Consider the following 15,973-nt stretch of genomic DNA (forward strand, 5'->3'; position numbering starts at 1 on the left):
AGCGCAAGGTTGCAGGCACCAGCAGCTCACTCCCTGCGGCAGGAGCCGTGACCCTCCAGATCGAGGGGCCATGAATGACACGGATTCAGATTACTTTCATTCTAGACTTCAATCTAACCTTAACCTTTTGCTCCAGCACCAATCTCAGAGAGCAGCACAGGCACTCCTAATTCAGCAGCAACACTATTTCCTTCCCCAGGGCAGGTGCCTGGGCTGCTCCTGATGGGAGCCTCCAGGAACACCATCTGTCAGAAGGCACCAATGAGGGAGCCCTGAGGTCCCTGAAGACCAACTGGTGCCCTAGATCTGCAAACAAGTATCTGACCTTTGCTTTCAATGGCATTTACATATAAATAGACATAAATAAAATCCTCCATAATTTACACTTACGTCTAGGAACATGTGGCTCCCAGATTTTCTAGTGACAACAAAGTGTAGGAGCTGTGTGCGGTTCCTGATCTTCACCCAGGTCTCACTGGCACAGAACAGAATGGAGAAGTATCACGCACACACATTTCAAGTAAAACATGATACATTCACACTGCTGACTCGGACTGTAGTGATGCTCACTGCAAAAAAAAAAATCCCTTATTTAAACCTTAAAACAATGAAACACCAACTGCAATTGTTTAGGCTATAAAAGTTCTAATGTAGCAGCAAAGGATGTTTATAGAAAAAATATACTTTTAAGAAAATAGCTGAAAAAATCTAAACAGATAAAGTATAAAAAGTTTAAAAATATATCTTAAGACAAAATAACACATCAAACTGAATTGTAAAAAATTCACCCATCTAAATTAAAGGAGGGTGACGCAGCTTCGGCTCACCGTCCTCTACAGTGGGGGACACAAAGAGGAACAAGGGACCAGGGCTATGGGGACGTCAGGACTGGCCCAGAGGCGACAAGCCTTCCAGAACAGCCTCTGCCTGGCCCTCCACAGGGGGAAGAGCGAGTGGGACGGGCCTGGGGCTGCAGACCCTGCTGCTGATACGCTGTCCTGGGATTTCTCAGAACAGCAGACAGGCAGCAAGGCTGGGCCGCTGGTGGCAGGCGCACCCTCCGCAGGAGCCAGTGCTCACGTGTCCACGTGTCAAGACACGGCCCCGAGCGCTCAGGGCTCTGGCTCAGGTCTCCACCAGGATCTCCACCACATGGTCCAGCTCGCCCAGGTCGGACTTGCAGCTGGAGCTGGGGCCTGGGGTGGCTGGAGCCAAGCCTTCGAGCCCTTCACAGGGGCCTGGCCTGGCGCTCCCCATCATGCCTGTCAGTACTGTGTCCAGGTCGTAGTAAGGGCTGTCCACGTCTGAGAACAGCTCTTCCATGCAGCCGGGGTTTTTAGTCTCCAGCGTTTCAAATATCTGATCGAGTGACTTGTGAAAGCCGCCTCTGTTTTCTCGAGGGCCATCCAACTCCCAGATGCCGCTCTGTGGGTGCCTTGGCGCCTGTGCTGAGGTGACTGGACAAAGGTCAGAAACCGGGCCCTGTACGTGGCCGTCTCCCAAGCCAGGGACAGGACGTGCCCCCTCCTGCTCCCATGCTGAGCGGCACAGGATCTCCGTGGAGACCAAGCGGTCGAGGGGTGCCCGCCCTGCCGCCTGGGGTGTCACTGCACGCCACGTCCCATCCTGCGTCATCTCCTCCTGGATCTGCCGGACCGTGTTGGCGATGAGGACTGAGCGGCACAGGTTGGGCTCCACAAGCATGTGGCAGAGCTGCAGCTTCACCAGGGACATGTCCAGGAGCGACTGCCGCTGCAGGCTGTAGGAGGACACGGTCTTCAAGCCGGCCAGGGATCCCTCCATGTCTTCCTCGTGGCCAACACACTTCCTCTTCAGCCCTCGCGTAAACATTGCGTCCTGCGGAAACCAAGGAAGACACCACTTAGCACACGGCAGACTCGCTAGCAGGTCAGGCCCCTTGGGTCCCATCTGACTGCCCTGTCCTCGAGGAGCAGCAACTGTGTAACTGGTAGGGAAGTCAGAGCTGAGAGGTGGAGTCCAGTGGGAGACCCCCCCAGATATATGCCATCCTGCCTAATCCAGCCACAGCCATGTTGGAAACGACAAACCTTTCAACTGTACCATAACAGTGTTCTCCAGCAGAAAAGATAAATGAATTAAAAATAGGAGAAATACGTAAGAGAAATATAAGCGTTCAAGAGCTTGGCTAAAAGTCTGTATCAAAAAATCTAATACTGGTGCCTACAAAAAGAAGAGACCCTTTGGTAACGTTGAGATCAATGTGAACGGTGCCAGCCTGCAGAGGGCCGCAGGGCTGGGGCCGGGCCAGGCGCACACACCTACCATTCTGACTTCCCTCAGGATCCTGTCTGGGACAAAGTCATGTCTGCATCTCAGAAGGGACAGTGTCCTCCCTGCTCAATGCTTTCACTAAAAGCCTCTCCAGGTCGCAGGCAGCTGTGCTGGAGCCCACAGGGGCGGGACTGCTGGGCCGTATGCTCTCCCCATGCAGCGAGTGCAGTTTGGCACACAATTCTCCAAGGGACACAGGGTCCTCTGGCCGGGCCCATGCGGCCCTGGGCAGCCCCTTGCTCCTACACCTGCCATGCTGCCTGCCTTGGGGCTCACATCCATTCCTTGGCCCCGCTCCTGCACCAGTTCATTCCTCCCAAGGTGCAGAGGCTCTGCCTGGCCCTCTTCTATTTGACACATCTCAGGGCCAATGCTCTCCACTCCAGGGCTCTGCCTGAACACAAGCCTGCACAACCACGACCTCACAGGCCACCTTCCCTCTCATCCCAACTCCCTTCTCTTCAAAGGAACCAAAACTGGCAGGGAGTGTGTGTTGGGGGGGTCACCACCAGTGTGTTGTGGCAGTCCACGGCTGACCAAGGCAGCCTTTCTCAGCATATGCCTTGGCACGAGTGCTGCTGTTTGAAGATGCAGATTCCAGGACCTCACACCAGACCTGTGCAAGCTCCGAGCTGGCACCTCAGGCTTCGCCTCAGTGGGACGGCTCCCCTCAGATGCACAGCACGGATGCACTAGACAGACACTGGCCATGCCCACTCTTAGAAGTAAAAGTCTGCGCAAACTGTTTTTTTCAACTGATTCTAAATTGGGACATCTCTGGGGCATTAAAGGCAGAGCAGAGAGAAGGGTGGGCTCTGGCTTTTGACAGGTGCCACTCTGAGCCAGTGCCATCTTGTGGGGAGCTGGGAGGATGACAGCTCGCTCAGGGCCACACTGGTGTGCAGTCTGATAGGACATGCATGTCATGCAAAATTAAGTTTCTCTCTTCTCATGCCTGTAATGTAGCAAAATGCTTTTATTTCAAATAATTTGTTATGCACAAATAGGCTTACAATCTTTTGAATATGCAAGCTTTGGAACTTCTTTTTCTCTTAGTCAATCTGATGGCTCCCAGGGTGTGACCAGGGTGTACTAGGTGCTTTTGGAAAGCTGGGGTACGAGAGGTGTGTGCCATCTCTGCTCGGGATCTGGAGACGAAAGATGGGAGGTTTTGCATTGCAGAACAACTAGCTACCAACCATAACCCTCCCCAGGAGCCCCTCTGGAGGCTCCCACCTGCTGGTCCTACCCTTGAATAGACAGAACTGTTCCCCTTGTTCTCTGAATTTCCTTTCAGTGTCATAGATCTCACTGCCTATGCATTTAACATGCCTACATTTTATAAAACTAAGTGACCTCTTGGACATTTATCCCAGAGAAATGAAAACCCAATGCTCATGCAAAAACATGTTCCAGAATGTCCGAAGCGGCTTTATTTGTAGTAATTCCAAACTGGAAACAAGGAAAAAGTCCCCTTCACCTGGGCACGGTGGCACACACTCTGCTCCACCCATGCCTCTAAACCCTACTCTGCAATATAAAGGAATGAACTCCTGACACACAGGACGGATCCTTCCATTATGCTGAGGGGGAAAAGCCAACCTCAGAAGGGTGCTTGCTGTGGGATCCCATTTATGCCACATTGTCATGCTGACCCAGAGCTGGGGTGGCGTGGCGAGAAAAGGACCTACACAGGGAGGTCTCGGGGCGTGAGAGGCCTTCTGCTCCTAGGCTGTGGGGTGGTGCCACTGACGGCACAGCACCAGACACACACACATGCGCCTGCAGCAGCTGTGTGATCACAGGGACCTGGGGCCTGGCTGTGCATCCTACAAGGACGCCAACCCTGGGCAGCAGAGGAAGGGCACGAGGGACCTCCTGAACAATGCTCTGCAACCTCCCCTGGCCCTACAATTCTTTCAAAATTAAAATGAAAAGTAAACTTATGTGACCATAGCTTATTTCCCCAGAGCAGCATGCAAGTGTCCCCACAGATACCCCTCCGGCTGTGCACGACCTCTCACACCTACGCACACCAGCTTCTCAACTAATTGTAAATGAAGGAGTGTTTACCATCAAAATACATTTAAATGTTTCAAGTACTTGTGGTAAATATTCAAGCTCTTTGTGTCAGCCACAAATTTAACTTTTCAGAGGTTTTCATTCCAATTGTTTAAATCACTGGCTTAAAATTGCTAAGTATACTGATAATTAACATAAGACTATGTCAACTACAAAGGGACACCCTACGTTGGGGGAAAAATTAAGTCCCACAGGTTCTTCTGTGGAACTCACTATACCTTTTAGGTTTTTAGTTTCTCTTTCAACCATAGCTCAATCCCAAGCCTGCATAACCACGGATTAATTTAGGGCCCAAACCAAACCCTCTTGAACAGCATGCTTGAAGCCCAAGTTTATAGACAGAAGAACCCCTGGCTGCCTCTCCTGACTCTGGAAACCCAGCAGCACAACCCCTATGTGGGGTCTACAGGAGGTCAGCATGGCTGACCAGGAAAATGAGGGCAACTCACAGAAGGAACAAGAATACCAATGGACAGGCCAAGAAGATTCACAACCACACTAGGAACCAGCTCAAGCAGCTGCCCCAAGCTCCTAGTACCCTACAGGCCCCACTTTCCTTTCCTCTGAGAGTCCTCAGAAATGCCAAGTCATGAGTCCAAACCCACAGACAGATCCTCCGCCCCTTTCTGAAAGCCAGATACGGATCCTAGAAGCCTCCCACTGGGAATCTTATACGGGGATGAATTAAGCTCTTGGCCTGCTGCTGTCAGCAGTCCTGAGGGCAGCACTAGGAATACATGACCACCGGAAATCACCTTAATAACATCTGCTCTGGGCCAGGGAATATACCAACGAAACAACGGTGGAGCTACATCCAAAAAACAGAACTCTCAGCCATGATCTGCAGCAATCAGTCTGAAACCAACCGTTTTCCTACAGTGAGCAGCCAGGAAGCCAGGTTGCTAAGTCGGACTTGCAGGAAGCTGGCTGCTTTCTCTAGGAACAATCCAGGAAGCTAAACAATAATTTCCAGAGCAAGCAGCCCCAAATGGCCAGGACATGATTAGAAACTGCAACCTCTTCAGTGTTTGTCCCTGCTTCCAATTTAGGACTACCAGAGAAAGCCAAACGTGTTCCCCTAAACCCTCTCACAGGAGCCCCACTTTTTTTTTTTGAGACGGCGTCTCACTCTGTCACCCAGGCTGGAGTGAAGTGGCATGATCTCAGCTCACTGCCACCCCTGCCTCCCAAGTTCAAGGGATTCTCTTGCCTCAGCCTTCTGAGTAGCTGGGATTACAAGCATGCACCACCAGGCCCAGTTGACTTTTGTATTTTCAGTAGACAGGGTTTCACCATGTTGGCCAGGCTGGTCTCAAACTCCTGACCCTGGGTGATTCCACTCACCTTGGCCTCCCCAGGTGCGGGGCTTATAGGCCTGAGCCACCACACCCAGGCAGGAGGCCAACTTCTAACTGGCCACCCCAGGCCGCCAGGTCAGCAGTTTCCCTCAGCCATCCTGAGCTACCCTGGTAAAGTTCTCATGTCCCCGCCCCTACCTGCAAGTCTCTGCCAATCACAGGGGACGAGGGCTGCACCCTTGCTAAGGCAAGCTCTGGATAAACAGCCTCTGCCTGTTCTTCCCCTGGTTGCTTATTTCCACAGCTCACTGCAAACAATCTGGAAGAGGATCAAAAACCACAAAACAAATTCTCTCCCAGGATCCTATCCACTCAGAAAAAAACAGTCACCATCTGAGTTCCGCCTTCCCAGCCATTTCTCCCAGCACTTTCCTCTCTGCATACAGAAGGGAGGTTTTACACTACTGCCAATTTTCCCAATCACAAACGATACCAGTTTCTAACTTTAGGTGCTTTGGCATTTCCAGCATTTGGCTTCCTTAGCCTCAATTCTTTAGTTACTAGGGTGAAGCGCACGTACATTTTTAAGGGGCCTGATAAACACTGTCAACCTGCGTTCTAAGAAGGTGGAATGCGCCACTAACTTTCTCATTTACTAATTTCTGCACATTGGCTGGTAAAGCCTCCTCCTGCTTTGCCGAGTATCTGAGCCCCACAGCTAAGCACTTCCTCCCTCCTCCACTGAGCTTCACCTCTCTGTGTTGCTATCCTGTTCCGCAGCTGCTCTTCTGCCAGGACCAAACACCTTGGCCTCCTTGTGTAGGTCCTTTTCTGACCATGCCACCCCTCACCTCTGGGTCAAGCAAGACAATGTGGCATAAATGGGATCCCACAGCAAGCACCCTTCTGGGGTTGGCTTTTCTCCCTCAGCATAATTGTTTTGAGATCCTTGCAAATTGTCTTATGTGTCAAGAGTTCATTCCTTTCTATTGCTGAGTAGGATTTGGAGGCACAGATGAAGCAGTGTGTGTCAACATACCCCAGGTAAAGGGGACTTGTTCCTTGTTTCCAGTTTGGAGTTATTACACACAAAGCTGCTATGCAGATTCTAGAACACGTTTTTGAATGAACATTGGTTTTTCACTTCACTGGGATAACTGCCCAAGAGGTCACTTAGTTTTATAAAATTTAGGTGCACTAAATGCACAGGCAATGAGACCTACAATACTGAAAGGAAATTCAGAGAATGGCAAAACCTTTTCTTTGTCTACTCCACGGTAGGACCAGCAGATGGGAGCCTCCAGAGGGGCTCCTGGGTAGGGGAGCCTCTTAGCCTAGTTTCATCACTGTCAGCTGAAAGCATTCTTTTATTTTTTTGAGACAGAGTCTCACTCTTTTGCCCAGGCTGGAGTACAGTGGTGCTACCTCAGCTCACTGCAAACTCCACCTCCCCGGTTCAAACAGTTCTCCTGCCTCAGCTTCCTGAGTAGCTGGGACTACAGGCACGTGCCACCAAGCCTGGCTAATTTTTGTATTTTTAGTAAAGACAAGGTTTCAACATGTTGGCTAGGCTGGTCTCAAACTCCTGACCTCAAGTGATCCACCCACCTCAGTCTCCCAAAGTGCTGGGATTACAGGTGTGAGCCACCACACGTGGCCACAAGCATTCTTTTAAGACTTAAACAAGCCAGGTGCAGGGGCTCAAGCCTGTAATCCCAGCACTTTAGATGGGAGGCCAAGATGGGCAGATAACAAGGTCAGGAGATCAAGACCATTCTGGCCAACACGGGGAAATCCCATCTCTACTAAAAAAATAAAAAATTAGCGGGGCATGGTAGCACGTGCCTGTAGTCCCAGCTACTTGGGAGGCTGAGGTAAGAGAATCACTTGAACCTCAGAGGCAGAGGCAGAGGCTGCAGTAAGCTGAGATGGTGCCACTGTACTCTAGCAAGACTGCCTCAAAAAAAAAAAAAAAAAAAAAAAAAGGCTTAAACAATGGCCAGGTGTGGTGGCTCTAGCCTGTAATCCCAGCACTTTGGGAGGCCCAGGTGGGAGGATCACCTGAGACCTGAGGTCAGGAGTTTGAGATTAGTCTGACCAATATGGCAAAACCTCACCTCTAAAATACAAAAAATTAGCAGAATGTGTGAGCATAACGCCTATAGTCCCAGCTACTCTGGAAGCTGAGGCAGGAAAATCGCTTGAACCCGGGAGGCAGAGGTTGCAGTGAGCCGAAATCATGCCATTGTACTCCAGCTTGAGCCACAGAGACTCTGTCTCAAAAAAAAAAAAAAAAAAGAAAAAGAAAAAGAAAAAGAAAAAGAAAAAAGAAAAAAAGACTTAAAACAAGTTGAATGCATACAATGTGGTCTATTCTGACAATGGAATGCAACTCAGCAACAAACCTCAATGATTTACGCAACAGGGATGAATTTGAAAACATTATGCTGAATGAAAGCAGCAAGACACACACAAAAATATGTATTGTAGGATTCTACTGATCTGAATCTTCAGCACAAGCCAAGCTAGTCTAAGTTGTGAAAGCACAAAAGGGTCACTACCAGCAGGGTGGGAAATGCTACAAGGGGCCAAAGGGAATCCTCCAGGATGATGGGGATTCTCTCACCCCTTGTAGGACTCGTGTAACCCAGGGACCTGCGTGGATGGACACAAGTCCTACAAGGGGTGAGAGAATCCCCATCACCCTCTACTGCATCACATTCCACACACAGACCCCATTCTGGTGCCATGAGAATGTCCCTGTTCTGTCACTTCAAATCATTCCTGTCAAATGTTCCAAATCTCCAGCAGCTGCTAATTTTGTATTGTACCCAATATTTTAAAATGCTGACAGGTTTATTACTATTAATACAAAAAGGAGTAAAAGCTGAGTTATTTTTTTTACAATCAAGTGACCCCAAAGAGCTTTCACTCAGAAAATGTGTTTAGGGGTGAAAAGGGTAAGACTGGGCTCGGAGAAGCTGGCCCGTGAGGATCACCCTGAATCGCGTTCTATCTGCGTTTGTGACAATGTCAGCAAGAACATGGTCCTGACCAGCCCTGAGGGATGCCTGGGCTCAGCTCCCTGACTCTGTGACTCTGGCCTGAGGCTGCTTAACTCCTTCTAACACAGAATGATGACAGGCCCTACACCAGTGAGGCTGTGAAATCCAGCTTCCTGTTCAACTTTTTTTCTTTTAAAGATGGAGTCTTGCTCAGTCCCCCAGGCTGGAGTGCAGTGATGCATTATCTCAGCTCACTGCAACCACCACCTCCAGGTTCAAGTAATTCTCTTGCCTTAGCCTCTGAGAAGCTAGGATTACAGGCATGTGCCACCACCACACCTGGCTAATTTTTGTATTTTTAGTAGAGACAGAGTTTCATCATGTTGGCCAAAGTAGCATCAAACTCCTGATCTCAGGCAATCCTCCTGCCTCGGCCTCCCAAAGTGCTGGGATTACAGGAGTGAGTCATCGTGCCCGGCCCCACTCAATTCTGAAGGTCTTTCTACACATTTAGTTAAATGTCTAAAACCCCACCAACTCCTCAGGGTGTCAACGAGACAGCCAAGGCTGTCAGGGTTCCCCCTCCGTCAACTCCCAGCACTGTCCTTAGGCTTCTAAACCAAGCACCAACCAGAGAAAACAAAGAGGGCCAGATGGGCTGAGGATATGTCCGACAGGGCAGGTGAACAGCTAATATGCCACTATGTACAGCAACCTAAGCCCACACGGCTAGAGGCCAGGAGCAGCGCCACAGTGCTGCTCAGGCAAGCACAGCACAGCTCAGGGACCAGCCCCTCACTACAGCAGCAGTGGCCACCCCTTCGGGGCTCAGCAATCCCACCAGGCTGACTGAAAATGCAGATTCCCAGAATCTGATCAGTAGGGCTGGGACGGTTGGGGACAGACTCAACTCTGATCTAACCTGTCACCTTCACAGCTGGACCCGCAGCCACTTCGACGTTTCAGGTTTTTAAGCAAACCAACAATTTCAACTTCTATCACACATCAGATAGGCTTTGAAATATTTCATCGGAAAAACAGGGAGGAGCAAGGTCTGCACTCTTCAGAGCTACTGAATGGGGAGCTCCTCCTTCCACTACAGTCTGCTGGAGACTGTTCATGAACAATTACTGATGTTAATTTCAGGTACTTTTGTTTTTCTGAAATGGGGTCTATCGCCCAGGCTGGAGTGCAATGGTGGGATTCCCGCTCACTGCAACCTCCACCTATCGGGTTCAAGCGATACTCCTGCCTCAGCCTCCCGAAAAGCTCGGATTACGATTACAGGCATGCGCCAGCACCCCGGCCAATTTTTGTATTTTCAGTAGACACAGGGTTTCACCATGTTGGGCAGCTGGTATCGAACTCCCGACCTCATGACCCACCTGCCTCGGCCTCCCAAAGTGCTGGGATTACAGGTGTGAGCCACCACGCCCGGCCAATGTGAGGTACTTTAGTTACTTGGAACGATACACACCCTTTCTTTTTCCTGAAAACATGTTCCAATGGCAAGCTGAGGAAACTTCCTAGCCCCCCTTTCCAAGATAAAGGCGGTAGCTTCACTCTGCACTGTGGATTTCCACTCTAATCATAAAAACGGTGACACCTATCCATAGAGTGGTCGTACGTGGAAAATTTACAAAGCGTTAAGTTTTGTGAACGAGCGGCGGTTTTCTAAGGCTCACTTAGAGAATGGCTATATGGGTCCCACACGAAGGCCGCAGGAGAGCAGAGGCGGCGGAGACCCTGTCTCCCAGCAGGCTGTCGGAGCCTTTGTCCCGACGGGCCCGTCTGCGGGGCGAGAAGCGTTTGAAAACGTGGAGGGGGCCGGGCGCGGTGGCTCAAGCCTGTAATCCCAGCACTTTGGGAGGCCAAGGCGGGTGGATCACGAGGTCAAGAGATAGAGACCATCCTGGACAACATGGTGAAACCCCCGTCTCTACTAAAAATAGAAAAAATTAGCTGGGCATGGTGGCGTGTGCCTGTAATCCCAGCTACTCAGGAGGCTGAGGCAGGAGAATTGCCTGACCCCAGGAGGCGGAGGTTGCGGTGAGCCGAGATCGCGCCATTGCACTCCAGCCTGGGTAACAAGAGCGAAACTCCGTCTCAAAAAAAAAAAAAGAAGAAGAAAACGTGGAGGGAAGCTGGCCTCCGGCTTCGGCGGCCGTCTCGGGCCCTCCTCCTAGACCCACCCGGGAAGACCGCGCTGGCCGACTCGCCGGGGTCCGCGCCTCCGCCCGCATGCTCGGCCCTCTCCGCAGCCGGGCTCCACCCGAGCGGGCGGAGGAGCGGACCCCGGCCCGGTTAGCGGGGCTGGCCCGTCGTTCCCTCCGCGGCCAACGAGAGCCGAGGCGCGGGAATCCCGCCGTGAGCCCCGGCCGGGCCCTGGCGAAGCGGCTCCCCGCGTGGGGCCGCCCGGAGGCGTCACGCAGTCCCGGCCCCGAGCTCCGCACGGAACGCAGACAGCGGCGCGGGCCCCCTCGGCAGCGGCCACCCCAAGGGGAACGCAGCGCCCGCGGCAGTCCCGGGCGCCGCGTCCGCCCCGGATCCGGAGCCAGGAGCCGTGGACCCCGCGCCGCCGCAGCCACCCTCGCAGTCCGCCGGGCCCGCTCACCTGACCCGCGAGGCCGCCCGCCGGGTCCTCCGGTCCTCCGCTCGGCCGCCGCCGCCGCCAGCTTCCCGCCGTTGAGGGAGGAGCGCCCGCTAGCGCGGGCGGGGCGTGCGACTGCCACTCCGCGCCCACAAAGAGTCGACGCTGCGCGGACCGCGCGCCGCGCTCGCTGATTGGCCACTCGCGGGCCAGGGGCGGGGATTCTGGTTCAAACCCGCGCGGGCGGGGCCTCTGCGGCGCGTGTTCCCGCGCGGAGGCATCAACCGTTGGAGCCCCCGCGCCCGGCCCGCCACGCCCACGCCCCGCCTGCTCCCAGGTCTCCCTGCGCCCAGTCTGGCCCCGTCCCGCCTGCTCCCAGGTCTCCCTGCGCCCAGTCTGGCCCCGCCCCGCCTGCTCCCAGGTCTCCGCGCGTCTGGCCCTGAGCGCGCCTGCGCCTGGGGCTCACGTGGGGCTCTCGGGCGAGCGAGCGGGGCGACGGGGTAGGGAACAGTGCTCTTTCGCTTCTGCCTGGCTCGACTTCCCCGCGGAGGGATGTGTGCCAGGGTGGGGAGGAGCCAGGCACGGCAGTTTCCGGGCGGCCTGGGCTCCGGGGTCCATCCAAGCCTCTCCAGAAACCGGGGCATCTCCCGGGGCTTCCCAGGTTGACACGTTAGAAATACAACGTGAAAGTAGAAAGCAGGGACACGTGTTTTAAATCTCTTAGTAGAAGAGATTTTAAATAGGATACAAAAGCCTGCAATCACTGACTTCAGTAATATTCTTTGAGCGCCCGCCGTAGGCTCGGCAGGTGTGGCTGCAGCTGAGAACCAAGTGCAAGTGAAACCTCCTGGGTGACGGGCAGTGGTGGTGGAGGGGAATCCGCAGATGAATCCGCAAATACGGATGCGCCAAGGTCAATAGTAAAGGCTGAAAGGCTGGTGGAAAAAGCTAGGAATGACATGGGGGCGCTGCTCACAGAGGACTCTAGGATGAGGGGCGTGTGAAGGCACCAGACGGAAGAGTGGAAGAGAATTCCAGGAGAGGAAAGGTTGGGACAAAGACAGAGGCAGGCTGGAGGACAGTGGCATGATTATGGCTCCCTGCAACCCCAAACTATTGTGCTCAAGTGATCCTCTCGCCTCGGCCTCCCAAGTAGCTGGGACTTGTACAGGAGTGTGCCACTACACCAAGCTAATTTTTTTTGTAATTTTGTAGATACAGGATATTGCCGTATTACCCAGGCTGGTCTCCGACTCCTGGTCCTAAATGATCCTCCTACCTTGGCCTTCCAAAGTGCTGCGATTATAGGCATGAGTCACCGCAATCACGAAGAATCACTGTTAGTAACAGATTTGGAGGAGGTGACAGGAAGGCTGGAAGTATAAAATCCCATTAGGTTACCGCCCAGGTAAAAGAAAATGGGACTTGATAAGACCACCTGAGAATTTCAAGTTTATGCATGTCAAAGTGAAAAGACTAACGGGGAAAAAAGTTTTTCCTGGCTGTATCCCACACAAAGGTTAAATCTTTTAATATACAGATATTCTGCAAGTGAAATCTAGACAACAAAGAAAAGTGGTCTGGACATGGTGGCACCCACCTGTAATCCCAGCTACTCAGGAGGCTGGGGTGAGTGAATCCCTTGAGCCCAGGAGTTGGAGGCTGCAGTGAGCTATGATTGCACCACTGCATTCCTGCCTGGGCGACAGAGTGAGACCTCATCTCTTAAAAAAAAGTGGGCATCGAATATAAACACAGTTCAGAGCAAAGAACATACAAATACTCCTTACAGGTGAACAGATGTTCAGCCCCAATCAAAACAAAAGCAGTAGGAATTAAAGCTGTGTTAGAATGCTGTTTGCCACAGGTCAGATTGGCAAAGATCTAAAATACTTTCTGGAGTAAGATAATATCTTCCAGAGGGTATTAGTCTATTCTCACCCTGCTAATAAAGACATACCCAAGACTGGGTAATTTATAAAGAAAAAGAGGTTTAGGCTGGGCGTGGTGGCTCACACCTGTAATCCCAGCACTTTGGGAGGCCGAGGTGGGTGGATCACCTGAGGTCAGGAGTTCAAGACCAGCCTGGCCATCATAGTGAAACCCCATCTCTACTAAAAAGACAAAAATTAGCTGGTCGTGGTGGCACGTGCCGGTAATCCCAGCTACTTGGGAAGCTGAGGCAGGAGAATTGCCTGAACCCAGGAGGTGGAAGTTGCAATGAGCTGAGATTGTGTCACTGTACTCCAGCCTGGACAACAGAGCGAGATGCCATCTGAAAAATAAAGATAAAAAATAAAATAAAAATCTAGACAAATACATGAGGAAGCCCAGCCTGTAAATAAGTAAGAGAAATGTATTAAGGAGGCGACCCACCTCTGTATCGGTTATCTTTTGCTGTATGACAAACTTTCCCAAACTTAGTAGATTCAAAAGGTAGCCTTTTATTTACTGCTCATCCTGTGGTTGGCATTTCGGCTGGGGTCAGCGTGCTCTGTCTCATGAGGCATCAGCTGAGCTCACTCAAGTGTTTGGGTCTCAGCAGGGATGACTGACTCATCTCTGCTCTGTCATCCTCCAGAAGGCCAGCCCAGGCAGGAGACCTTCCAGTGGCACCAATACACGGGCTCTGTTTACACTTTCCTTTGCTTGGCTCACATGTGCCAATGGCCAGGTGGCCAAAACACATCTGGCCAAGCCCAGGGCCAGTGTGGACATGAGAAGACAATTCCCTGGAGGACGTTATTATTATTGTTACTATTTTGAGACAGAATCTCACTCTGTTGCCCAAGGTGGGGTGCAATGGCGCGATGCTCTCAACTCACTGCAACCTCCGCCTCCTGAGTTCAAGCGATTCTCCTGCCTCAGACTCCCGAGTAGCTGGGATTACAGGCACCCGCCACCACACCTGGCTAATTTTTGTATTTTTAGTAGAGATGGGGTTTTGCCATGTTAACCAGGCTGGTCTCGAACTCCTGACCTCAAGTGATCTGCCTGCCTTAGCCTCCTGAAATGCTGGGATTACAGGCGTGAGCCACTGCACCCAGCCTATTCTTATTATTTTGAGATAAGGTCTTGCTCTGTGGCCCAGCCCGAAGTGCAGTGGTGCAATCACTGCTCATTGCATCCTTGACCTCCCCTGGCTGAAGTGATTCTCCTGTCTCAGCATTTCAAGTAGCTCAGGTTACAGGCACACACCTCCACACCGAACCAGATGCTATTGTAATCTACTACATCTTACCAGTTACTGGAACATACTGTAAGTAAACTTAACTATATACTTAGTAATGACAGATAGTGGTGTATACTATAGTAAAATTAAATGCATAAGATGCTCCTCCACTTAAGATGAAATTATGTCTCAAAAAACCCATTGTAATTTGAAAATGTCAAAAATAAGTTGAAATGCATTCAATACATCTAAACTACCAAACATGGCTTAGCCTAGCCCATCTTACACTTCTTGAAACACTTAGCCTTAGCTTATAGTTGGGTAAAATATCTAACACAAAGCCCATTTTATAATAAAATATTGACTATCTCATGTACTGTATTTTTTTCACTATCACTGAAAGTGAAAAACAGAATGGTTGGATGGGTACTTGAAGTATGGGTCCTACTGAATGCATATTGCTTTTGCACCACTGTAAAGTCAAAAAATTGTAAGTCAAACAATCATAAGCCAGAGACGACCTGTAGCTATGAGACTCCTACGGGAAATACTAAAATGAATAGTGAAAATGTGAAAGCTTTCTCCTATTACCAGTAAAGAGACAAAGATTCCTGTAGCCATCATTTCCACCCAATGTTGTACTCTAGGACCTAGCTATTGTAAGAAGGAAGGAAAAAGAAAGAAATGGTTAGCTGGGCGAGGTGGTGTGTGCCTGTAATCCCAGCTACTAGGGAGGCTGAGGCAGGAGAATTGCTTGAACCTAAGAGGTGGAGGTCGCAGTGAGCTGAGATCACGCCATTGCACTCCAGCCTGGGCAACAAGAGTAAAACTCAGTCTCAAAAAAAAAAAAAAAAAAAAAGGTGTAAGGATTTCAAAATGAACTAAAATTATCATTAATTTCAGAAGGTTAAAATTTGAATGTAGAAAATCCAAAGGCTACTGAGCGCAGTGGCTCAGGCCTGTAATCCCAGCACTTTGGGAAACCAAGACAGGAGGATCACTTGAGGCCAGGAGTTTGAGACCAGACTGGGCAACATAGTGAGACCTTGTCTCTACAAAATATTTTTTTAAATTAGCCAGATGTAGTGATGCACACCAGTAGTCCCAACTACTCAGGAGCCTGAAGCAAGAAGATTGCTTAAGCCCGGGAGGTTGAGACTGTAGCGAGCCATGATCGTACCACTGTCACTCGGGGTGTCAGAGCAAGACTGTCAAGAAAGAGTCTAGGAACTGAGAGAGGAAGGCAAGGAGGCAGGGATGGATGGATGGAGGAAGGAAGGAGAGAGGGAGCAGGAAGGGAAGGAAGAGAGGGAAGGAGGAGGGAGGGAGGGAGGAAGGAATGAGGAAGGGAGGCTTGAAGGAATCCCCAGATACATTCTTCAAATTAATAAAAAATTAATGTGTAAACAAATTGTATACTAACCTAAAGAGGATGGATGGGCTTGTAGCAAGCAGGTGAATCTCAGCCAATCATAGCAGCTGAATGTCCAGCCAGCCAGAGGCTGAAAGCTGC

The 15,973-nt window shown here is 51.0% G+C and overlaps 1 protein-coding gene across 1 annotated transcript; it reads right to left on the reverse strand.

The window, feature by feature from the left end:
• Positions 1-527: 527 nt before the first annotated feature.
• CDCA4 (cell division cycle associated 4) lies at positions 528-11,428 on the reverse strand. The gene is made up of 2 exons (XM_039462778.2): positions 11,313-11,428; positions 528-1,857 (listed from the first exon to the last, which is right to left on the reverse strand). Exon 2 carries the CDS (start codon positions 1,849-1,851, stop codon positions 1,126-1,128), a length of 726 nt encoding a protein of 241 aa, XP_039318712.1. The 5' UTR covers positions 1,852-1,857; positions 11,313-11,428; the 3' UTR covers positions 528-1,125.
• Between the last annotated feature and the right edge of the window lie 4,545 nt (positions 11,429-15,973).

Source organism: Saimiri boliviensis, chromosome 2 (assembly GCF_048565385.1).
Source record: "Saimiri boliviensis isolate mSaiBol1 chromosome 2, mSaiBol1.pri, whole genome shotgun sequence".
NCBI classification, from domain to species: Eukaryota; Metazoa; Chordata; class Mammalia; order Primates; family Cebidae; genus Saimiri; species Saimiri boliviensis.

Coding starts and splice junctions, on each gene's coding strand:
- CDCA4 (XM_039462778.2), bottom strand. CDS start 1,851: ATGTTTACGCGAGGGCTGAAGAGGAAGTGTGTTGGCCACGAGGAAGAC.